The sequence below is a fragment of the Mustelus asterias genome, chromosome 10, assembly GCF_964213995.1.
Source record: "Mustelus asterias chromosome 10, sMusAst1.hap1.1, whole genome shotgun sequence".
Taxonomy (NCBI): Eukaryota; Metazoa; Chordata; class Chondrichthyes; order Carcharhiniformes; family Triakidae; genus Mustelus; species Mustelus asterias.
Window position 1 is genome coordinate 126,147,550 of NC_135810.1, and position 24,759 is coordinate 126,172,308.

General features: G+C 50.1%; 1 protein-coding gene across 2 annotated transcripts; it reads left to right on the forward strand.

Moving 5' to 3' along the window:
- The first annotated feature begins 7,876 nt into the window (after nucleotides 1-7,876).
- Nucleotides 7,877-23,210, forward strand: rrp8 (ribosomal RNA processing 8). 2 transcript variants are annotated; one of them, XR_013498909.1, is made up of 7 exons: nucleotides 7,877-7,987; nucleotides 8,571-8,697; nucleotides 10,213-11,312; nucleotides 16,681-16,810; nucleotides 18,844-18,999; nucleotides 19,509-19,605; nucleotides 20,854-21,313. XR_013498909.1 is itself a non-coding variant. In XM_078222636.1 (7 exons), the coding sequence occupies exons 2-7, from the start codon at nucleotides 8,599-8,601 to the stop codon at nucleotides 20,965-20,967; spliced, it is 1,647 nt and encodes a 548-aa protein (XP_078078762.1). In that variant the 5' UTR covers nucleotides 7,877-7,987; nucleotides 8,571-8,598; the 3' UTR covers nucleotides 20,968-23,210. The 2 variants fall into 2 exon arrangements, 1 of the variants encoding a protein (XP_078078762.1); XM_078222636.1 differs by having other exon boundaries at nucleotides 18,893-18,999; nucleotides 20,854-23,210.
- The last annotated feature ends 1,549 nt before the right edge of the window (nucleotides 23,211-24,759 follow it).

Consider the following 24,759-nt stretch of genomic DNA (forward strand, 5'->3'; position numbering starts at 1 on the left):
GTCCAGTACTTCCCCGGAGCAGAGAAGCTACGGCATCTCCTCCAGAGCCTTCAACATGTCATCCCAGGCAGGAGGTGTTGCTGTGTTGGTCCTCCCTGGCAGGAGGTGGTGTCATGTCAGTCCTCCCATGCAGAAGGTGGTGCTGTGTTGGTCCTCCCAGTAAGAAGTTTAACAACACCAGGTTAAAGTCCAACAGGTTTATTTGATAGCAAAAGCCACAAGCCTTCGGAGCCTTAAGCCCCTTCTTCAGGTGAGTGGGAATTCTGTTCACAAACAGGGCATATAAAGACACAAACTCAATTTACAGAATAATGGTTGGAATGTGAATACTTACAGCTAATCAAGTCTTAAAGGTACAGACAATGTGAGTGGAGAGAGCATTAAGACAGGTTAAAGAGATGTGTATTGTCTCCAGATAGGACAGCCAGTGAGACTCTGCAGGTCCAGGCAAGTCGTGGGGGTTACAGATAGTGTGACATGAACCCAATATCCCGGTTGAGGCCGTCCTCATGTGTGTGGAACTTGGCTATCAGTTTCTGCTCAGCGACTCTGCGCTGTCGTGTGTGGTGAAGGCCGCCTTGGAGAACGCTTACCCGAATATCAGAGGCCGAATGTCCGTGACCGCTGAAGTGCTCCCCAACAGGAAGAGAACAGTCTTGCCTGGTGATTGTCGAGCGGTGTTCATTCATCCGTTGTCGCAGCGTCTGCATGGTCTCCCCACTGTACCATGCCTCGGGACATCCTTTCTTGCAGCGTATCAGGTAGACAATGTTGGCCGAGTTGCAAGAGTATGTACTGTGTACCTGGTTAATGGTGTTCTCACGTGAGATGATGGCATCTGTGTCGATGATCCGGCATGTCTTGCAGAGGTTGCTGTGGCAGGGTTGTGTGGTGTCGTGGTCACGGTTCTCCTGAAGGTTGGGTAGTTTGCTGCGGACAATGGACTGTTTGAGGTTGTGCGGTTGTTTGAAGACAAGAAATGGGGGTGTGGGGATGGCCTTGGCGAGATGTTCGTCTTCATCAATGACACGTTGAAGGCTCCAGAGGAGATGCCGTAGCTTCTCCGCTCCGGGGAAATACTGGACGACGAAGGGTACTCTGTCCACCATGTCCCGTGTTTGTCTTCTGAGGAGGTCGGTGCGGTTTTTCGCTGTGGCGCGTCGGAACTGTCGATCGATGAGTCGAGCGCCATATCCTGTTCTTATGAGGGCATCTTTCAGCGTCTGGAGGTGTCTATTGCGATCTTCCTCATCCGAGCAGATCCTGTGTATACGGAGGGCTCACATGAGGACGGCCTCAACCGGGATATTGGGTTCATGTCACACTATCTGTAATCCCCACAGCTTGCCTGAACCTGCAGAGTTTCACTGGCTGTCCTGTCTGGAGACAATACACATCTTTTTAGCCTGTCTTGATGCTCTCTCCACTCACATTGTCTGTACCTTAAAGACTTGATTAGCTGTAAGTATTCGCATTCCAACCATTATTCTGTAAATTGAGTCTGTGTCTTTATATGCCCTGTTCATGAACAGAATTCCCACTCACCTGAAGAAGGAGCTTAAGGCTCCAAAAGCTTGTGGCTTTTGCTACCAAATAAACCTGTTGGACTTTAACCTAGTGTTGTTAAACTTCTTACTGCGTTTACCCTAGCCCAATGCCAGCATCTCCACATCTTGGTCCTCCCAGGCAGGAGGTGGTGCCGGGTTGGTCCTCCCAGGCAGGAGGTGGTGCCGGGTTGGTCCTCCCAGGCAGGAGTTGGCACTGTGTTGGTGTTTGTCCTCCCAGACAGGAGGTGGCACTGTGACACAGGGTCGTCTGGACTCGAAATGTCAGCTGTTTGCTTGCAGGTGCTGCCAGACCTGCTGAGACTTTTCAACGTTTTCTCTTTTGATGGCACTGTGTTGGTGTTTGTCCTCCCAGGCAGGAGATGGCACTGTTGGTCCTTCCAGTCAGGAGGTGGCGCTGTGTTGGTCTTCCCAGGCGGACGGGGGTGGGTGTGGAGGGTACTGGGTTGGTCCTCCTGGGTGTGCGGTTGCTGTTTTTTTCAAGTTATGAAGAAGATTGAAAAACAGTAAGAAGTCTCCGAACACCAGGTTAAAGTCCAACAGGTTTATTTGGTAGCACAAGCTTTCGGAGCACTGCTCCTTCATCAGTTGAGTAGAAAAGTAGGTGAGTCCTGATGAAGGAGCAGCGCTCTGAAAGCTTGTGCTACCAAATACACCTGTTGGACTTTAACCTGGTATTGTGAGACTTCTTACTGTGCCCACCTCAGTCCAACGCCGGCATCTCCACATCAGGATAGAAAAAGTCACAGGTTAAGTGAGCAGACAAAAAATGGCACAGGAACTATAACATGGGAAAATGTGAGGTGGTTTACTTTGGCAGGAAGATTTAAGAAAGAACAAAAAAGACCCTGTGTCACAGTGCCACCTCCTGTCTGGGAGGATAAACACCAACACAGTGCCAACTCCTGCCTGGGAGGACCAACACGGCACCACCTCCTCTGGTAACGCGTTCCAGGCACCCACCACTCACTACGTGAAAAACTTCCCCCGCACATCTCCCTTAAACTTTCCCCCTCTCACCTTGAATCTGTGCCCCCGTGTAATTGACACTTCTACCCTGGGGAAAAGCCTCTGACTATCCACCCTGTCTGTGCCTCTCATAATTTTGTAGACCAGGTCTCCCCTCAGCCTCCGTCTTTCCAGTGAAAACAATCCTAGTTTATTCAACCTCTCCTCATAGCCAATGTTGGAGTAAACCCGAAATTGAAAGATACAAGATGGTACCTGGCACAAAATGGACTCTGTGAAAAGACGAGTTAAATCCTGTTATTGTCTAATTACTACAGGAAATAAATCAGACCTTGAGGCCCAGATAATCACCTTAACTGAAGATAAAGCAGGACCGAAACAATGGGTTTTGTTAACGAGATCAGTCGTTGATAGGGGGGGGCATACTCGGATAACGATATGATAACTGCTAATGTGTGTACTTGCCCACTATTTGAAAATGTATAAAAGCTCAGCTGCCATTTTAAAGTTGAGAAGGTGACTGCGAGCACTGCAGCGAGCCCAGCGCTTCTCCCAAAGCTTTGTCCGATAAACTGCATGTTGAATCTTTAAATCTGACTCCAAGTGGTGATTTTCCCACAACAACTTGGCGTAGTTGGCAAGGATCTCACTGCTGATGAGTTGATTGGTTGGCCTCGATCGGCGAACTGGAGTAGAGATTATTGAACTGTGGGTGTCAGACTGAGCCAACAATGCAGTTAAAAACGGGTGAAAATTAGGGGAATTTATGAGACTATCGGATAGAAACAGGAATTGATTGCTTGCGCTGATCGACTAAGGACAAGGAAATGCCTGTCTCAAATGGTTGTTAAGAGGGGAAATCCCCCACGTGAAGGTCAGGACCCTGAAGTGGGCGTAGAGGCACCAAGGCACTTAGGATCGTGAAGCACAAGTGATAAAGGTCATTTAGCATCAAACTCTGTAATGGCGAACAAACGCAGAGTTTGCCATCCGTTTGCATAAAGGTTTGTGTACTTGTCTGTTACGTTGTAAAGCAGTGCGGTAAGGAACTGATCACCCTGACCTAGAGCCGGACTCTGGTGGAGGAAACACGTTGCCGAGGAGGTAATCATGGCTGGGGGCATAGAAGTCTGCAAGATGGCAGGTAAAGAAACTAAGTGGGGACCTAAGGGTTCCCTTATTGATAAATATATGACAGACACGCGCTGATTAAGAAGATGCAAAGGGATGGCTGGGATGTTTCTCAGACCTTAGAACAACAGAGAAAATGGGTAGATGGGGAAAAGAGAGACAAAACAAAGAAGGCAGAAGTATTATTAGTACATCAATTAGCTGGACTAATTGAACAAGTAGCCGCTTCCACTAAAAAGTGGAACAAAGATAAGGATAAGATTAAAAAATTAGAATCCAGAGTAAGGGAATTGGAGAAAAGGAATCAAGTATTCGAGGAGAATCAATGGGGAGGGGAAACTGTTCCTCTGTCCCCTTATGAGTCCACACAACAGGGACCAACCGCCCCTCCAGAGGAAGGGGAAGTGCGAGAACACAACTTGGCGCCAGTAACCTGAGGGGGAACGGACGCACAGCCAACAGCAAATTACAAACCATTCATCCAGGGCGAAAGACAACAGATAATAGCCTCCCTGGGTAAACTACAACCTAGAAGCGCAAATACAAAATTTTGGGCTGAATTAGATACGGTTTGGGTAGGTCGCCAACTGCACTGAAGGGATATACACCAATTGGTCAGGGCCGCATGTCCAGCGGATAAATGGAGGCAGGTAGCCGGAGGGCCCGCCATTCCCCCGGCACAAGACTACAGTGGGGGACGTTGGACACACGCAGTAGCCCTAACAACAGAAATAGATGCCCAACAGGCACCCTTCGCCCTGTTTAAAACAGAAGCCCAGAGAGCTTTAGGAAATGCCCCTACCAATTGGAGTAAAATCACAACGACCAAGCAGCAAAAGGGGGAAGGGGCCTCTGAATATGGGGAACGGTTGTTCCAAGTATCCCAGGAATGCTCAGGGCAAGGAAACCTAGACCGTGGGGATCGAGCCTTCATCCAGGCTTTCAAGGATGGGCCCACCAAACCATCTTAAAAATGGGAGTGATTATGTCCCAGGTTTATGATGAACTGGTGGAATGGGCTAGCGGCGTACACGGCGGGGAGGAGAAATGTCAGACGAAGATAAAACAGGAAAGAGTAGCCACCTACGGTAGCGGGAGCGGAACTAAGTCCAAACTGACCTGTCACAATTGTGGCCGACAAGGGCATTTTGCAAAGGAGTGCCGGGTCCCAAGGAATGGAAATAAATTTGGAAACAGTGGGAGACATTGTAATCATTGTAATAAAAATGGACACACGGAAGCAATCTGTTGGGACAAACATGGGAGACCCCGCCCCGATCTGTGTTCACAGCAGAATTGGAGGAACTAAGGAACCTCCGAGGTCAGCAAGACTGACGGCCTGCAGCCCCCATTCATAAAGGTAAGAAGGAGGGAAGGATCTATGTGTCTGCACTAGTAGGGGGCAGGCAATGTGAGATGCTGGTGGACACAGGAGCATCCATATCTGTCACCAACCTTCCCTTACCCACTACAAGTCGGATGATTTATCTAACAGGGATAGGAGGGAACAAAACGCCTGAGCGAGACCACGTTAGTAGAAATAAATAATTTGTATATACTTATGAGATTCTATGTATGTAAAAATAACGAGGGTACAATAATGGGAAATGATTTAATGAAGGAGTATGAAATTTTGATTGACTGTGGGAAGGGAGAGCTAATCTGGCTAAAACGTAATGGCCGGAAAACCGGAATGGGAAAACTCACGAGTCACCTCGAGACTATCAAGGTGACCACAGCCACCACCAGAGATTGGCGACTAGAGACAAAGGGGTTTGGAGCCATCTGTGCCTCCATCCCCGGAGTATGGGCCGAAACGAAATTAGACACTGGCCTAACCAAAACTGACCCGATAAAGGTGCCCGGACTGGAGCATAAGCGCAAACCGCACAACCTCAAACAGACCATTGTCCGCAGCAAACTACCCAGCCTTCAGGAGAACAGTAACCACAACACCACACAACCCTGCCACAGCAACCTCTGCAAGACGTGCCGGATCATCGACACAGATGCCATCATCTCACATGAGAACACCATCCACCAGGTACACGGTACATACTCTTGCAACTCGGCCAACGTTGTCTACCTGATACACTGCAGGAAAGAATGTCCCGAGGCATGGTACATTGGGGAGACCATGCAGATGCTACGACAACGGATGAATGAACACCGCTCGACAATCACCAGGCAAGAGTGTTCTCTTCCTGTTGGGGAACACTTCAGCGGTCACGGGCATTCGGCCTCTGATCTTCAGGTAAGCGTTCTCCAAGGCGACCTTCGCGACACACGACAACGCAGAGTCGCTGAGCAGAAACTGATAGCCAAGTTCCACACACGAGGACGGCCTGAACCGGGATCTTGGGTTCATGTCACACTATCTGTAACCCCCACGACTTGCTTGGGTTTGCAAAATCTCACTAACTGTCCTGTCTGGAGACAATACACACCTCTTTAACCTGTGCTTAACCTTCTCTCCACTCACAGTGTCTGTACCTTTAAGACTTGATTACCTGTAAAGACTCGCATTCCAACCATTTTGTAAATTGGGTTTGTGTCTTTATATGCCCTGTTTGCTGTTTGTGAACAGAATTCCCACTCACCTGACGAAGGAGCAGAGCTCCGAAAGCTTGTGTGGCTTTTGCTACCAAATAAACCTGTTGGACTTTAACCTGGTGTTGAGAGACTTCTTACTGGGGTTACACCTGGGCAGGACTGGGACTGATGTCCTGGGGAATGGGGGTGGGGGATGGGGTACTTGCCAAAGTGGTTGGGGAGGGTTCAAACTGAAATGGCAGGGGATGGGAACCTAAGCAGAGGAGCCGGGAATCACAGAGAAAAACAATGTCATGCTGCAATCCATTAAAGGCATATCACAACAGCTCGAGGGGCTGAATGGCCCACGCCTACTCCAAATCCTCTTTATTCTTTCACAGGACATGGACTTTCATTTATCCCCCATCCCTAATTGCCCCGAGAGAAGGTGGTGGTGAGCTGCCTTCCTGAACCGCTGCAGTCCCTGAGGTGTAGGTACACCCTCTGTGCTGTTAGGGAGGGAATTCCAGGCAGGGACAGTGAAGGAATGGCGATATATTTTCCAGTCAAGGCGGTGAATGGGGAACCTCCAGGGGGTGGTGTCTCCAGGTATCTGCTGCCCTTGTCCTGGGTTTGGAAGGTGTTGTCTGGGTCAGTTGCTGCATCCGGTCCATGGCTCATCGCCGGTGGAGGGAGCGAGGGTTCAAGCGGAGCTGCTCTGACTGCCCGGACTGAGGGTGGCGCTGTGACTGGCGGGTCCTCCCGGGCGGGAGGTGGCGCTGTGACTGGCGGGTCCTCCCGGGCTGGAGGTGGCGCTGTGACTGAGGGGCCTCCCGGGCGGGAGGGGGCGCTGTGACTAGCAGGTCCTCCCGGGCGGGAGGTGGCGCTGTGACTGAGGGGCCTCCCGGGCGGGAGGGGGCGCTGTGACTGGCGGGTCCTCCCGGGCGGGAGGTGGTGCTGTGACTGGCGGGTCCTCCCGGGCGGGAGGTGGCGCTGTGACTGAGGGGCCTCCCGGGTGGGAGGTGGCGCTGTGACTGAGGGGCCTCCCGGGCGGGTGGGGGCTCTGTGACTGGCGGGTCCTCCCGGGCGGGAGGTGGCGCTGTGACTGAGGGGCCTCCCGGGCGGGAGAGGGCGCTGTGACTGGGGATCTTCCCGGGCGGGAGGTGGCGCTGTGACTGAGGGGCCTCCCGGGCGGGAGGTGGCGCTGTGACTGGGGATCCTCCCGGGCGGGAGGTGGCGCTGTGATTGAGGGGCCTCCCGGGCAGGAGGTGGCGCTGTGACTGGGGGTCCTCCCGGGCGGGAGGTGGCGCTGTGACTGGCGGATCCTCCCGGGCGGGAGGTGGCGCTGTGACTGGGGATCCTCCCGGGCGGGAGGTGGCGCTGTGACTGGGAGGTCCGACCGGGCGGGAGGTGGCGCTGTGACTGGGGGGTCCGACCGGGCGGGAGGTGGCGCTGTGACTGGGGGTCCTCCCGGGCGGGAGGAGGCGCTGTGACTGGGAGGTCCTCCTAGGCGGGAGGTGGCGCTGTGACTGGTGGGTCCTCCCGGGCGGGAGGTGGCGCTGTGACTGGGAGGTCCTCCCAGGCGGGAGGTGGCGCTGTGACTGGCGGGTCCTCCCGAGCGGGAGGTGGCACTGTGACTGGCGGGTCCTCCCGGGCGGGAGGTGGCGCTGTGACTGGCGGGTCCTCCCGGGCGGGAGGTGGCGCTGTGACTGGCGGGTTCTCCCGGGGTAGGCCCGAGGCCTGTGTCTGTGAGGATTTTCTCGTGCGGAAAGCGAGCCCGGGGCCGCGAGGTAAATGTCGTGGAGGGGGAGCTGCTGGGCGGCTTTCCGGCAGTCGGGTTGATGGGAGGGCTCTGACCCTGGTCTTTGAGGGGGGTTTGGGAGGGGGGGTGTTGGGGCTCTGACCCCGGTCTATGAGGGGTTTGGGAGGGGGGGGATGTTGGGGCTCTGACCCTGGTCTCTGGGGGGGTTTGGGAGGGGGGGGGATGTTGGGGTTCTAACCCCGATCTCTGGGGGGGTTTGGGAGGGGGGATGTTGGGGCTCTAACCCTGGTCTATGAGGGGTTTGGGAGGGGGGATGTTGGGGCTCTAACCCTGGTCTCTGGGGGGGTTTGGGAGGGGGGGTGTTGGGGCTCTAACCCTGGTCTCTGGGGGGGTTTGGGAGGGGGGGGTGTTGGGGCTCTGACCCTGGTCTCTGGGGGGGTTTGGGAGGGGGGGGGGTGTTGGGGCTCTAACCCTGGTCTCTGGGGGGGTTTGGGAGGGGGGGGGGGGTTGGGGCTCTGACCCTGGTCTCTGGGGGCGGTTTGGGAAGGAGTGGGTAGGTTTTGTTTGCCACTCTCTTTTTGATCTTACTGAAAGTCCAACTCTCCCCCCAGCTGCCTGTTTCCCTGTCCCAGAGGGGAGATGTTTGCTGAGGGAGATTGGAACGATGATCTGGAAGCCAGAACTCTGAGTAAAACTGTCTTTCACAAGTTGGAGGCTTCACACTGCATTGCTGAGCTGGTGAGTTCCAAAATCATTGATCCCTTTATCCAATGTGCTTTGTCACGTAAAAAGAGGAACATTCAGCAGGTTTGGAAGAATCTGGAGATTTTAATGTCTTGGGTCGGTGATTTGTATCGGACAAGAGTTCATTCATCTGAATTGTTAACAGAGACCACGGCACTGTGTCACAGACGAGTCTAGGTTCAACATTGCGTATCCTGTACTCTATGTTAGAATGGCTGGGTTTGAATGGACTGTCTACCAACACCAGGTTAAAGTCCAACAGGTTTATTTGGTAGCAAACGCCACTAGCTTTCAGAGCGCTGCTTCTTCGTCAGGTGAGTGGAAGATCCACTCACCTGACGAAGAAGCAGCGCTCCGAAAGCTAGTGGCGTTTGCTACCAAATAAACCTGTTGGACTTTAACCTGGTGTTGTTAGACTCCTTACGTGTTAACCCCAGTCCAACGCCGGCATCTCCACATCCTGTCTCATGGACACAGACCCAGGAGGTCGGATTCAGGGATACCTGGGAACAGAAAGAGCTATAACTTTGTGTCAGGAAAAAATGTAATCTTGGTTCCTCAAGGTTTTTCACTGATCTCTGTTTGTTATAGTCACAGTAAGAAGTCTCACAACACCAGGTTAAAGTCCAACAGGTTTATTTGGTTGCAAATACCATAAGCTTTCGGAGCACAGCTCCTTCGTCAGATATTCGTCAGGTATTTGCTACCAAATAAACCTGTTGGACTTTAACCTGGTGTTGTGAGACTTCTTACTGTGTTTACCCGAGTCCAACGCCGGCATCTCCACATCATGTTATAGTCATACAGCACAGAAAAAGGATCTTTGGCCTCAAGCACCTCCTTTGATCCATATCACTTAATACACTTCTCCAATCTGGTCACTGCACTAAAAGCTTCCGTGAGCTCTCAGGATCCACAGCCTTTTGGGGATGGGTGTTCCAGATTTCCACTCCCCTCTGTGTAAAGGTGTGCTTCCTGACATTCCCCCCCTCCCCGGATCAAACTTGCTCCTTGTCCTGGAGTCCCTTCGCAGAGGAGATAGCTTCTCTCTATCAATCCAACCAAATCCTTTAACCATCTTAAACACCTTGATTTGATCATCAAAGAATTAAAGTCAACTGGGAGAAGTTGGTGTTTATTCATTCAAAAGTAAAGTACACGGAACGTGAGTAATTTGAGATGTGAAGTGGTGACTGAAGCAATCTTGGGAGGAACGAATGACTTTGGACCTTTGACTCCCAGAATCTACCACCGGCGGGGCTTTCCTCATCTCCTGCCCGGTTCCAATGTAGACTCTTTGATTGGAGATTGGTCACTGTGATTGGTCAATAGCTCTATAATTGTTGTGTAATATGACCGCTGGGATGGTAGATGGTGAATTGGATGGACTTTGGCCTCTTCTTGTCCCTTCATTCCCATATTCCTTTGTAGCAGAGTGTGCCAGGATCCGATTGTTGATGAGATTTGGGGAGGGGAGCCACTAATATTTATTCTCATTCGCGTTCTCAGACCGTCCAGTCACCTGTTGGAAAGAAGAAACAGAGGCTTCTGCAAACTCTGCGGACTCTGTCTGCGGCAGGAACACCTGATCAGAACCCAGGAGAAACACAGTCCACGCCTGAGAATGGAGCAGCAAAGAAAACTGAGGGAAAAAACAAGAGAAAAAAGAAGAGAAATCGGGTAACGAAAGATAAAGTGTGTGAGAACCTGTCTGAACAGGATGTGGGGAAGGGAAGCGAAGCCCCTTTAAAATCACCATCTGCTCAAGCTGATGCAGGAAAGAGAAAGCAGAGCAAAGCAGGGGTAGCGAAGGTGAACAGACACTTGCAGGCTGGCAGTGAGGAGCTGGCAGCAGGAACCTCAGCCCCTCCTGAAAAGGTGCCGAAGGCGAATGGTTTGGGAAGCAACCCGGGGCAGAGGACACTCACTCACAAGCAGTGGAGGAATCGAATGAAAAGCAAACATCGGAACAAAAACAAGTTCCGACCCCCAGCAGAGAGCGGAGAGCAAATGGAGGGGATTGAACGTGACAGGACTTTGGCAAAATCAAGACCTGAACAGGAGGAAGAAAAAGGTGTCACAGACCGACATGAACCTAAAATAAAAAGACGGAAGGGAAAAGGAGAAAGGAATGAACCGGTGTGGAGAGCAGTCTGTCAGAGCAGCAATGAAAATATTACCAACCGCAAGAAGAGAGCACAGGATCAGATCCAGGACGGTGAGACAGCATCACCCTGTAAGAAGACCAGGAGGAAAGGAACACGTGAAAAGAAAGTGATGTGTGAGCGTAGGGACTGTATCCCAGGTCAGCCTGGTTCACTGGTCAGAGTCTCTCCACCGATTGTGGGGATAAACAGTACTGAACCAGGAGACACTAACCAGCCCACTGACCGCTCGGCAGCTCTGAGAGCCAAGATGGAAGAGCGCCTGAAATCTGCCCGTTTCCGCTACATTAATGAGCAGCTGTACACCTCGAGCAGTGCCGAAGCCAAGAAGCTCTTCACACAAGATAAGAATGCCTTTGAAATTTACCATAGAGGTTTCACAACACAAGTAGATCGCTGGCCAGAGAACCCAGTCAACCGTATCATTCAGTACATCAGAAACAGGTATGGTTGGGGAGAGCAGCAACATGGGGTTAGTGTGCGGGAAGGGGAGTGGAGGAGGGAAAGGGGTTGCAGAACAAGGAACAAAGAAAATTACAGCACAGGAACAGGCCCTTCGGCCTTCCAAGCCTGCACCGACCATGTTGCCCGACTTAACTAAAACCCCCGACCCTTCCGGGGACCATATCTGCTTCCACTACTTCCCCCGGCAACAAGTTGCAGACACCCACCACTCTCTGCGTAAAAAATCTGCCTTGTACATCTTTAAACCTTGCCCCTCGCACCTTAAACCTATGCCCCCCCTAGTAATTGACTCTTCCACCCTGGGAAAAAGCTTCTGACTATCCACTCTGTCCATTCGGGTGGAGGCCAAGTGTGTGACGGCCAGGAAGGGTAAAGCTCGGGTGATTGAGAGCACCCCGGTGGATGTGCCCCTACACAACAAGTACTATGTTCTATGTTCTACTCCTGCCTGAGTACTGCTAGGGGGGACAGCCTGCCTGGGGGAAGCAGCAGTGGCCGTGTCTCCGGAGTGGAGTCCGGCCCTGTAACTCAGAGGGGTAAGGAAAAGAGAAGGAAGGCAGTGTTAATCGGGGACTCGACAGTAAGGGGGTCGGACAGGCGTTTTTGCGGAGCAGGCGGGAGTCTCGGATGGTGGTCTGCCTCCCTGGGGCCGGGATCCAGGATGTCGCTGGTCGAGTCCCAGAAATCCTGAGGGGGGAGGGAGAGGAGCCGGAGGTAGCGGTACATATTGGTACCGCTGATGTGGGAAGGAAGCGGGAAGGGGTCATGAAAAGAGAGTATAGGGAATTAGGGAGACAGCTGAGAAGGAGGAAAGCAAAGGTAGTAATCTCAGGATTGCTGCCTGTGCCACGGGAGGGTGAGGGCAGGAATGGAGTGAGGTGGAGGATGAATGTGTGGCTGAGGGACTGGTGCAGGGATTCAGGTTCCGGGACCATTGGGAACTCTTTAGGGGCAGGTGTGACCTGTACACAAAAAACGGGTGGCACTTGAATCCCAGGGGGACCAATATCCTGGCGGGAAGGTTGTCTAAGGCTACTGGGGAGAGTTTAAACGAGATAGGTTGGGGGGAGGGGATCGAGACGAGGTGACTGGGAGCGAGGAGATTAGCTCGCAAACAGAGAAGGGTTATAGACAGTGCAAGAGGGAGGATGGACGGGGGATAGAGAAGGGGAGAGCTCAGACCAAAGGATTGAGATGTGTTTACTTTAATGCCAGGAGTATAGTGAATAAAGGGGATGAGCTCAGAGCGTGGATCGATGCCTGGAAGTGTGATGTGGTGGCCATTACGGAGACTTGGATGTCTCAGGGACAGGACTGGATACTCCAGGTGCCGGGATTCAGATGTTTCAGGAAGGACAGGGGGGGGAGGCAAGAGAGGGGGTGGAGTGGCACTGTTGATCAGGGATAGTGTCACAGCTGTAGAGAAGGTGTATGCTGTGGAGGGATTGTCTACAGAGTCTCTGTGGGTGGAAGTTCGGAGTGGGAAGGGGTCGATCACTTTGCTGGGAGTTTTCTATAGGCCGCCCAATAGTGACAGGGAGGTGGAGGAGCAGATAGGGAAACAGATCCTGGAGAGTTGCAATAATAGCAGAGTTGTTGTGATGGGAGACTTTAATTTCCCAAACATAGATTGGAATATCCCCAGGGGAAGGGGATTGGATGGGGAGGAGTTCATTAGGTGTGTTCAGGAGGGTTTCCTGACACAGCATGTGGACAAGCCTACAAGAGGAGAGGTTGTACTTGATCTGATACTGACCAATGAGCCTGGACAGGTGTCAGATCTCTCAGTGGGAGAGCATCTTGGGGATAGCGATCATAACTCTATCTCCTTTATGCTTGCATTGGAAAAAGAGAGGATCAGGCAAGCTAGGAAAGCGTTTATATGGAGTAAGGGGAAATATGAAGACATAAGGCAGCAAATTAGAGGAGTAAATTGGAAGGAGGTATTCTCGGGGAAATCTACTGAAGAGAGGTGGCAGTTTTTCAAGGAATGTCTTTCTCGGGTTCTATAGGACAATGTTCCGAGCAGACTGGGAGGAGTTGGTCGGTTAAAGGAACCGTGGTGCACGAAAGCTGTGCGGGACCGAGTCGAGAAGAAAAGGAAAGCGTACAAAAGGTTCAGAGAGCTTGGCGAAGATAGGGATCTAGATGAGTATACGGCTTGTAGGAAGGGACTAAAGAAGGAAATTAGGAGAGCCAGAAGGGGTCACGAGAAGGCCTTGGCAAGTAGAATTAAGGAAAACCTGAAGGCGTTCTATAAATATGTGAAGAGTAAAAGGATGAGACATGAAGGAATAGGACCTATAAAAGGTGAAGGCGGGAAAGTCTGTACGGAACCAGTAGAAATGGCAGAGGTGCTCAATGAGTATTTTGCCTCGGTTTTCACAGAGGAGAAGGACATGGATGGATGTACTGTGGGCGTGCGGTGGACTGAAAAGATTGAGTATGTGGACTTTAACAAAGAGGTTGTGCTGGAATCTTTGAATGGCATCAAGATAGATAAGTCGCCGGGTCCGGATGGGATATAGCCCAGGTTACTGTGGGAGACGAGGGAAGAGATTGCAGAGCCTCTGGCGATGATCTTTGCGTCGTCGATGGAGACGGGAGAGGTGCCGGAGGATTGGAGGATTGCGGATGTGGTTCCTATTTTCAAGAAGGGGAATAGGGATAGCCCAGGAAATTACCGACCGGTGAGTCTAACCTCAGTGGTTGGTAAGCTGATGGAGAAGATCCTGAGGGACAGGATATATGAGCATTTAGAGAGGTTTAGTATGCTCAAGAATACTCAGCATGGCTTTGTCAAGGGCAAATCGTGCCTTACAAGCCTGGTGGAGTTCTTCGAAAATGTGACTAAACACATTGATGAAGGGAAAGCGGTAGATGTGGTTTATATGGATTTTAGCAAGGCGTTTGATAAGGTCCCCCATGCAAGGCTTCTAGAAAAAGTGAGAGGGCATGGGATCCAAGGGGCTGCTGCCCTGTGGATCCAGAACTGGCTTGCCCAAAGGAGGCAGAGAGTGGGTATAGATGGGTCTTTTTCTAAATGGAGATCGGTCACCAGTGGTGTGCCCCAGGGATCTGTCCTGGGACCCTTGCTGTTTGTCATTTTCATAAATGACCTGGATGAGGAAGTGGAGGGATGGATTGGTAAGTTTGCCGACGACACGAAGGTTGGTGGGGTTGTGGAAAATCTGGAGGGATGTCAGAAGTTACAGAGGGACATAGATAGGATGCAAGACTGGGCGGAGAAGTGGCAGATGGACTTCAACCCAGATAAATGCGTAGTGGTCCATTTTGGCAGGTCAAATGGGATGAAGGAGTACAATATAAAGGGAAAGACTCTTAGTACTGTGGAGGATCAGAAGGACCTTGGGATCCGGGTCCATAGGACTCTGAAATCGGCCCCGCAGGTGGGGGAGGTGGTTAAGAAGACGTATGGTGTGCTGGCCTTTATCAATCAAGGGATTGAGTTTAGGAGTCCGGGGATAGTGATGCAGCTATATAAGACCCTCGTCAGACCACACTTGGAGTACTGTGCTCAGTTCTGGCCGCCTCATTACAGGAAGGATGTGGAAAAGATTGAAAGGGTGCAGAGGAGATTTACAAGGATGTTGTCTGGATTGAGTGGCATGCCTTATGAGGATAGGCTGAGGGAGCTCGGTCTTTTCTCCTTGGAGAGACGTAGGATGGGAGGAGAGCTTATAGAGGTATATAAGATGTTGAGAGGCATAGATCGGTTGGACTCTCAGGCTTTTTCCCAGGGTGGAAATGGCTGCTACGAGAGGACACAGGTTTAAGGTGCTGGGGTGTAGGTACAGGGGAAATGTTAGGGGGAAGATTTTCACACAGAGGGTCGTGGGCGAGTGGAATCGGCTGCCGTCAGTGGTGGTGGAGGCAGACTCAATAGGGTCTTTTAAGAGACTCCTGGATGAGTACATGGGACTTAATTGGATGGAGGGTTATAGATAGGCCTAAAAGGTAGGGATATGTTCGGCACAACTTGTGGGGCCGAAGGGCCTGTTTTGTGCTGTAGTTTTCTATGTTTCATGCCTCTCATAATCTTGTAGACTCCTATCAGGTCACCCCTCAACCTCCGTTGTTCCAGTGAGAACAAACCAAGTTTCTCCAACCTCGCCTCATAGCTAATGCCCTCCAACCAGGCAACATCCTGGTAAATCTTTTCTGTACCCTCTCCAAAGCCTCCGCATCCTTCTGGTAGTGTGGCGACCAGAATGGAACACCATATTCCAAGTGCGTCCTAACTAAGGTTCTATAAAGTTGTAACATGACTTGCCAATTTTTAAACTCAGTGCCCCGGCCGATGAAGGCAAGCATGCCGTATGTCTTCTTGATTACCTTCTCCACCTGCATTGCCACTTTCAGTGACCTGTGTACCTGTACACCCAGATCCCTTTGCCTATCAATACTCCTCAGGGTTCTGACATTTACTGTATATTTCCTATCTGTATTAGACCTTCCAAAATGCATGACCTCACATTTGTCCAGATTAAACTCCACCTGCCATCTCTCCGCCCAAGTCTCCAACTAATCCTGCTGTATCCTCTGATGGTCCTCATCGCTATCAGCAAATCCACCAACCTTTGTGTCATCCGCAAACTTACTGATCAAACCAGTTACATTTTCCTCCAAATCATTTATATAGAAGGGATAGGAGGAGGCTGTTAAAGCTGGCAACTCACCAAGGCTCCTTTGACAGCATCTTCCAAACCTGCGACCTCCACCAGCTTGAAGGACACCGGCAGCAGATACATAGAAACACCACCACGTTCAAGTTCTCCACCAAACCTCATGCTATCCATGGGGGAGACGGTGGGACAGCTGAGGTGTTTGATATGAGTTGGTGTTGGGGCACAGTGGAATTTACCCAGTCCTTGTACTCCCTGAGTGAAGTGAGTGACTCTCAGCTCCCCTGTCACTGGTACTGTCTGCATTCATTGAATATTGCAATAGGACATGAAGCCTATCAGAACCAATATCAGTTCTCCTTCTGGCTGGATTCCACACACGGAACCCAGCAGGGGTGACGGACTGTGATGGGACACAGGAGCACCCTCTTCCCCCCCCCAGGCCGCGCTATGGTGCTGCAGCATTGACTCAGCGTTGGCCTTGGAGAGAATCTGAGATGCTGGTCGTTTTGACTACGTGTCACAGGGTTTACGTCCCTCAGCCACTCGGGAACAAGGGAAGGGCTTTAACCGGATTTGGAAATGATCAGAAATGACACACACAGCTGAGTGGTCCATCCCCAGCGTAAATTGTTGACAAACTAATTTTTTGTGTAGGTTCAGTTAAGATTCATCTTGAAATGTCTTGGCCTCTCCCACAGATCCTCCTCTGTTGTTGTTGCTGATTTTGGCTGTGGTGATTGTAAAATCGCTCGGAGCGTAAGCAACAAGGTTCATTCGTTTGACTTGGTGGCACTGAATGAACATGTGACTGTCTGTGACATGGCGAGTGTAAGTATAGCTGCTGTTCCACTCTGCTCATCAGTGCCCGAGACGCCTGTTTCTCTCTCTCTCTCTCTCCCCCCCCACACCCCATCAACATGCAATTTTCATCAGGATATCCCAGGATAGTATTTTTCTCGGGCGGGGAGGGGGGGGGAGGGGCGGCGGGGGTGTGGTGGTTCTAATCCCGGTTTCTCTCCGGTCCCGGTTTCTCTGATTCCCTTTCGCTCTGACCCAGGTGTTTCCTCAATTGCCTCTGAAACGCTCCACCCCAGGCAGCATCCTGGTGAATCTCCTCTGCACCCTCTGTAGTGCGACCACATCCTTCCTATAGTGTGCTGAACAGAACTGCACACACTACTCCAGCTGTGATCTAATGAGCATTCTATACAGCTCCATAACCGCTCTCATATATTCTGTACCTTGTCTAATAAAGGCCAGTATCCCATATGCTTCTTAATCCTTTTCCTACCTGTCCTCCTGCCTTCAGAGGTCCCTCTGATCCTCTGTACTTGCTCAAAATCCTCTTGCTCAGTATGTATTCACTTGTTTTGTTAGTGCTCCCAAAATGCATCACCTCACATTTTTCAGGGTTAAATTCCATTTGCTGCTGTTCTGCCCGTCTATGTTGTCCTGTAATCTAAGGCTTTCCTCCTCGCCATTTACCACATCAATTTGTGTGTCACCTGTGAACTTACTGATCACACCCTCACATTCACATCCAGATCATTAATGTACACGACAAGCCACAAGGGATCCAGCACCAATCCCTGCGGCACATCATTGGACACAGGCTTCCAGTCACAAAAACAACCTTCGACCTTCACCCTCTGCCTCCTGTCACTCAGCCAATTTTGGATTCAATTTGCCAAATTGCCCTGGATGCCGTGGGCTCTCAGATTCTTGATAAGCCTCCCATGTGGAACCTTGTCAAAAGCCTTACTGAAGTCCATGTCGACTACATCAACTGCACTGCCCTCATCTACACACCGAGTCACCTCCTCGGAAAATTCACTCAGATTTGTTAGCCATTATCTCCCCCTGACAAATCCATGTTGACTATGCTGGATTAATCCTTTCTCCTCCAAGTGGAGATTAATTCTGTCCCTCAGAACTTTTCCAATAATTTCCCGAGCACTGATGTTAGACTCACTGGCCTGTATTTACCTGGTTTCTCCCCACTTCCTTTCTTGAATGGTGGTACCACATTAGCTGTCCCCCAGTCCTCTCTTGTGGCCAGAGGGGGGCTCAGACCCACACCCAGCCAGGCATGGAGCCACAGCTGACCAGAGCTCAGACCCTGAAGAGGGTGTCAGGTAAATTGGCTGGAACAATTCCGGGGATTGCAGTTAATGAACAGACTGAGAAGCTGTGCTTGTTCTCCTTATAGCAGAGGAGGCTACAGGAAAACTTGTCAGTAAAGGGACGTTAACCAGAGGACACTGATTAAAGATCTGGCAAAATAACGAGATGCTTTTTTTAATGCAACAAGTGATTGGGATGTGGAAATGGGAGGCAGTGGTTAACTATTATTCTCATTGGACTAGTAATCCAGGGAACCAGGGTAATGCTCTGGGGACCTGGGTTCAAATCCCACCTCGGCAGATAGTGAAATTTGAATTCAATAAAAATCTGGAATTAAAAGTCTAATGACCATGAAACCATTGTCGATTGTTATAAAAACCCATCTGGTTCACGAATGTCCTTTAGGGAAGGAAATCTGCCGTCCTTACCTGGTCTGGCCTACATGTGATTCCAGACCCACAGCAATGTGGTTGACTCTGAACTGCCCCTCTGAAATGGTCTGGCAAATCACTCAGCTGTATTCATAACATCACATCAGCACCTTTTTGAAGTCAGGAATGGGTTGGGCAATAAATGCTGGTCTCGCCAAGACACTCAGCTGGAGAATGGATAAGACATAAAATAATATCAGAATATGGAGAAAGCAGGGGATTGGGACTAACTGAATTGTTTGAAATACTTGGATGGGCTCAAGGCCTTCTGAATTGTTCTGCGATGATATGAAATGATATTCACAGGAACTGATGCTCCTTTTGACATCTTGCTGTGTTTGCACGGGCCCATCAGGTTCCTCTGGCTGCTGAATCGGTCGATGTTGTGGTTTTCTGTCTCGCACTGATGGGCACTAACCTTCAGGATTTCCTGGCAGAAGCTAATCGAGTCCTCAGACTGGGGTAAGGGCTGCTGGTTACAATATTAGACTATTTCACTCATCACACAGGTTTGTTAGATCCACCTTCACCCTCCCAATCCACCCTGCCTTTCCCATGGCCCCTGCAAACCTCTTATGTGCACCTCCTTAAGATTTTGCATCTCTATAGCACCTTTCATAACCCCAGGAAGTCCCAAAATGCTCCTTTTGTTCTCCCCAGAGAGTTAGGGAACACGTTAATCTGGGATACAGTAACACACACATGGTTTAGCGTTGAGATGTTGATTCCTTTTGCAGCATTGACGCCATTAACATTGGTGTGAGCCGGGGAAGTGGGGGAATGTGGCCAGGCTGATGGTGAGCGAGAGTGACTCAGGCCTGGGAATAGAGTGACCCGAGGTAAAGTGGGTTGTGGGGGTGGGGGATTGACTCGGGTTCCCCTGGGAAGGAGAGGAGCCAGGACCAGTGTGACACCGTGCCGCATAGTCAGGACTCTTGCAACAGCTGACCTCTTTTGTGACTTTTTGACAGGGGGATCCTGAAGATTGCTGAAGTTGCCAGTAGGTTTGAAGATTTGCGAAGTTTCGTCAATGTCCTGGGATCTCTTGGCTTTAAGCTAATTTCAAAGGTAACGTTTAAAACTACAATTTATTTGAACTGGTTGAGGTTGGGGGTGTGTGAAGAGAATGAGGAAAAAGGACAATTGAAATCTCTGGAGTTGGATCTCCATAAGACAGAGGAGCAGAATCAGGCCATTTGGCCCATCGAGTGTGCTCCGCCATTCAGCCATGGCTGATAAGTTTCTCAATCCCGCTTTTCCGCATAACCCTTGATCCCTTTCCCATCTTCCATTAATGTGGCCACTGGAGTTAGTGGACATTGAGAATCTGAGGCAGGAAATTTTTATCGATCTACCGGCAGCTCTCTCTCGTGGCCAGGTTTAGGATTGAAGTTCACTGGGGTTAAAGGGCAGGGGGTAATTGCACCAGTAACACAGACCCAGCTTAGTTTCACTCTGATGTCAGACATTGTATCCTAACTCTCTCATCTGGGATTTATATCCTTTAGACTCCATCCTGCATAATCAAACCCAGTAGGAAATCTGTGTTCAAGTAATCAGAGTCGGCGGATGGGGAAAGGGGAGGGTCTGAGGGAGATACATGAGGAGGGTCAGAGGGGAGAGTTCCTGAGAAGGGGCAGGTGTGGAAATGACAAGGTGAGAGGGGTAGAGGAAGGAAAGCTGAAAGGGAGCATTTAGATCAATGGGGTGGAGGTTTGAGACTGATAGAGGCAGGAGGGGTGGTGGGCAGTTCCTGGAATAGCAGAGTCCTGGTGGGATGGTCTGTTGGAGGGAACTGCCTGAGTGGGGCAGGGGTTTTAGGAGGCAAAAGGGTTTGAGATATTGTGTTTAATGGATTTGTGGGGGCGAGTTAGAATCATAGGAACCCTACAGTACAGAAAGAGGCCATTCGGCCCATCGAGTCTGCACTGACCACAATCCCACCCAGGCCCTACCCCCATATCCCTACATATTTTACCCACTAATCCCTCTAACCTATGCATCTCAGAACACTAAGGGGCAATTTTAGCATGGCCAATCAACCTAACTCGCACATCTTTGGACTGTGGGAGGAAACCGGAGCACCCGGAGGAAACCCACGCAGACACGGGGAGAACGTGCAAGCTCCACACAGACAGTGACCCAAGCCGGGAATCAAACCCAGGTCCCTGGAGCTGTGAGGCAGCAGTGCTAACCACTGTGCCACCGTGCCGCCCACTAGTTAGGAAAGCCCTGGTTGATGACGCGGCTGTGTAAGTAACTTGGTGCTGTACACTGTGAAGTTTGCTCAGACACATGACTTGTTCTTTCCCACAGGACACAAAGAACAACTACTTTTATCTATTTGACTTCAGGAAGAGCCGACCCTCCCGGGAGAAAGCTAAACTCCCCCAACTGCAGCTAAAACCTTGTCTTTACAAAAAACGGTGAGATCTTGGGAGTGAGTGGATAAACTATGGAAGGAGCTGTGAAGAGTCAGTATTGTGGGAAGAAGTTACAAGTGAATGAAGTATCGGAGAGAGGGAGTTTCACCCCATTGGTGTTCTGTGTAGAAATAACTGTGGAGAAGAAAACATCCTGGCTATTTTCCTGCCTTGAACATTTTGCATTGCCTCACAGAGGAGGCTAAACTTGAACTGTATGTAATGGTGAAGGTGATCACTGAGGTGTAAACACTTTTGGATTGAGTGACCCAGCTGAAGACTGTCCAGCCACAGCTGAATGATTTGAATATTTAGATCTTTATATTTTTGTAAAATAAACATGATGTCTGGGTAAATAACAATGGGTGAGAAAAGTATTGTAATCTCTCTTCAACCTCTTGCTGCAGATTCTGTACAGCTGGGGTTTCCCCTGAAACAGAGCAACAACTTTCACCGTTGTGTATTTATCTCCGCTGCTACAAAACATTGTGGGAAAGCTCAGAAATATAAACAGTTTCCATATCACCTTCAGTCCAAGTCCCTGTTAATTTAAATGTGAGCTAATCCCTCCTGGTGAGACTGATGGGAAAAGAGAAAAATAAATACATTCAGCCAATGGAGAAGATGGAAAAGGAAATTATTGACCGTCACAAATAAATGAGCTATGCACCAGACAGGTTCCTGTTCCAACTTTTATCTTGGAAAGGAATAAAAAAACAGAAGAACAAGAATTAGGAATAGGCCATTCAGCCCTTCAAGCCCACACTGCCATTCAATAGGACCATGGCTGCTGTGATTGTGACCTCCCCTTCCCTACCAGCCCCCGCAACCCCCCCCTCAACCCCAACTCAGCCTTGAATATATTCAATGATCCAACATCCATGCTGTCCAGGGAAGAGAATTCCACAGACTACTGACTCAAAAAAAATTCTTCTCATCAACCTTTAATGGGAGACCCCTAGTTTTTAAACCCTGTCCCCTCAAACGGGCACAGGCCTCAATCTGCTGCACCATTCCTCATCCCAGTGGGTTGAGATATTTGTGGAGCCTCCTCCTCCAGTGAGTTGTTAAATTGTCCACCGCCATTCACGACTGGATGTGGCAGGACTGCAGAGCTTAGATCTGATCCGTTGATTGTAGGATCACTTAGCTCTGTCTATCACTTGCTGCTTATGCTGTTTAGCACACAGGTAGTCCTGTGTTGGAGCTTCATCAGGTTGACAGCTCATTTTTACGTATGCCTGGTGTTGCTCCTGGCATGCCCTCCTTCATTTCTCACTGAACCAAGTATGAAGTCTCACAACACCAGGTTAAAGTCCACCAGGTTTGTTTGGAATCACGAGCTTTTAGTTGGACTTTAACTGGTGTTGTGAGACTTCTTACTGTGCCCACCCCAGTCCAACGCCAACATCCCATGGTTTAGTAGTAATGGTAGAGTGGGGGATGTGCTAGGCCATGAGGTTACTGATTGTGGTTGAGTACAATGCTGCTGCTGACCAACACCGCCTCATGGTTGAGTTGCTAGATCTGTTCAAGCTCTATCCCACTTCGCATGGTGGTAGTGCCACACAATACAATGGAGGATATCATCAATGAATGATAATATCACTGTTTCTGAAATGAGGGGTGTGTCTCATGAGGAAAGATGGCACACGTTGGGCTTCTGTCCACTGGTGTATGAAAGATTGATCCTAGCCTGTCAAGTCCCCTCAGGATCTCATTCTCCGTCTTTCCAGGGAGAACAAGCCCAGTTTACCCAATCTTTGTCTCGTCACTGGACACAGGTGAGGTCCCAGAGGATTGGAGGATAGCTAATGTGATCCCGTTTTTTAAGAAGGGTAGGAAGGATAACCCGGGTAATTATAGGCCGGTGAGCTTGACGTCCGTGGTGCGGAAGTTATTGGAGAAGATTCTTAGAGAGAGGATGTATGCGCATTTAGAAAGAAATAAACTCATTAATGATAGCATGGTTTTGTGAGAGGGTGGTCATGCCTCACTAACCTGGTGGAGTTTTTTGAAGAAGTGACTAGAATGGTTGACGAGGGAAGGGCCGTGGATGTCATCTATATGGACTTTAGTAAAGCGTTTGACAAAGTCCCTCATGGTAGGTTGGTGAAAAAGGTTGGGTCTCATGGGATAAAGGGGAGGTGGCTAGATGGGTGGAGAACTGGCCATTTCCACTCCATCTGACGAAGGAGCAGCGGTCCGAAAGCTTATGGTATTTGCTACCAAATAAACCTGTTGGACTTTAACCTGGTGTTGTGAGACTTCTTACTGTGTTCACCCCAGTCCAACGCCGGCATCTCCACATCTTGGTCACAGAAGACAGAGGGTGGTAGTGGAAGGGTCTTTTTCCGGCTGGAAGCCTGTGACTAGTGGTGTTCCGCAGGGCTCTATATTGGGACCTCTGCTGTTTGTGATTTATATAAACGATCTGGAAGAAGGTGTAACTGGGGTGATCAGTAAGTTTGCGGACGACACAAAATTGGCAGGACTTGCAGATAGTGAGGAGCATTGTCAGAGGCTACAGAAGGATATAGATAGGCTGGAAATTTGGGCAAAGAAATGGCAGATGGAGTTCAATCCAGATAAATGCGAAGTGATGCATTTTGGTAGAAATAATGTAGGGAGGAGCTATACGATAAATGGCAGAACCATAAAGGGTGTAGATACGCAGAGGGACCTGGGTGTGCAAATCCACAGATCCTTGAAGGTGACGTCACAGGTGGAGAAGGTGGTGAAGAAGGCATATGGCATGCTTGCCTTTATAGGATGGGGCATAGAGTATAAAAGTTGGGGTCTGATGTTGCAGATGTATAGAACGGTGGTTCGGCCGCATTTGGAATACTGCGTCCAGTTCTGGTCGCCACACTACCAGAAGGACGTGGAGGCTTTGGAGAGAGTACAGAGGAGGTTTACCAGGGTGTTGCCTGGTATGGAGGGGCTTAGTTATGAGGAGAGATTGGGTAAACTGGGGTTGTTCTCCCTGGAAAGATGGAGGATGAGGGGAGACTTAATAGAGGTGTATAAAATTATGAAAGGCATAGATAGGGTGAACGGTGGGAAGCTTTTCCCCAGGTCGGTGGTGACGTTCATGAGGGGTCATAGGTTCAAGGTGAAGGGGGGGAGGTTTAACACAGATATCAGAAGGACATATTTTACACAGAGGGTGGTGGGGGCCTGGAATGCACTGCCAGGCAACGTGGTGGAGGCGGACACACTGGGAACGTTTAAGACTTCTCTAGATAGCCACATGAACGGAGTGGGAATGGAGCGATACAAAAGAATTGTCTAGTTTGGACCAGGGAGCGGCATGGGCTTGGAGGGCCGAAGGGCCTGTTCCTGTGCTGTATTGTTCTTTGTTCTCTCCTCATGGCTAAGACCCTCCATACCAGGTAACATCCTGGTAAACCTTCTCTGCACTCTCTCTAAAGCCTCCACGTCCTTCTGGTAGTGTGGCGACCAGAACTGGACGCAGTATTCCAAATGTGGCCTGACCAGCGTTCTGTACAGCTGCATCATCAGACTCCAGCTTTTATACTCTATACCCCATCCTATAAAGGCAAGCATACCATATGCCTTCTTCACCACCTTCTCCACCTGTGCTGCCACCTTCAAGGATTTGTGGACTTGCACACCTAGGTCCCTCTGTGTTTCTATACTCTTGATGGCTCTGCCATTTATTGTATAACTCCCCCCTACATTAGTTCTTCCAAAATGCATCACTTCACATTTATCTGGATTAAATTCCATCAGCCATTTCTCCGCCCAATTTTCCAGCCTATCTGTATCCTGCTGT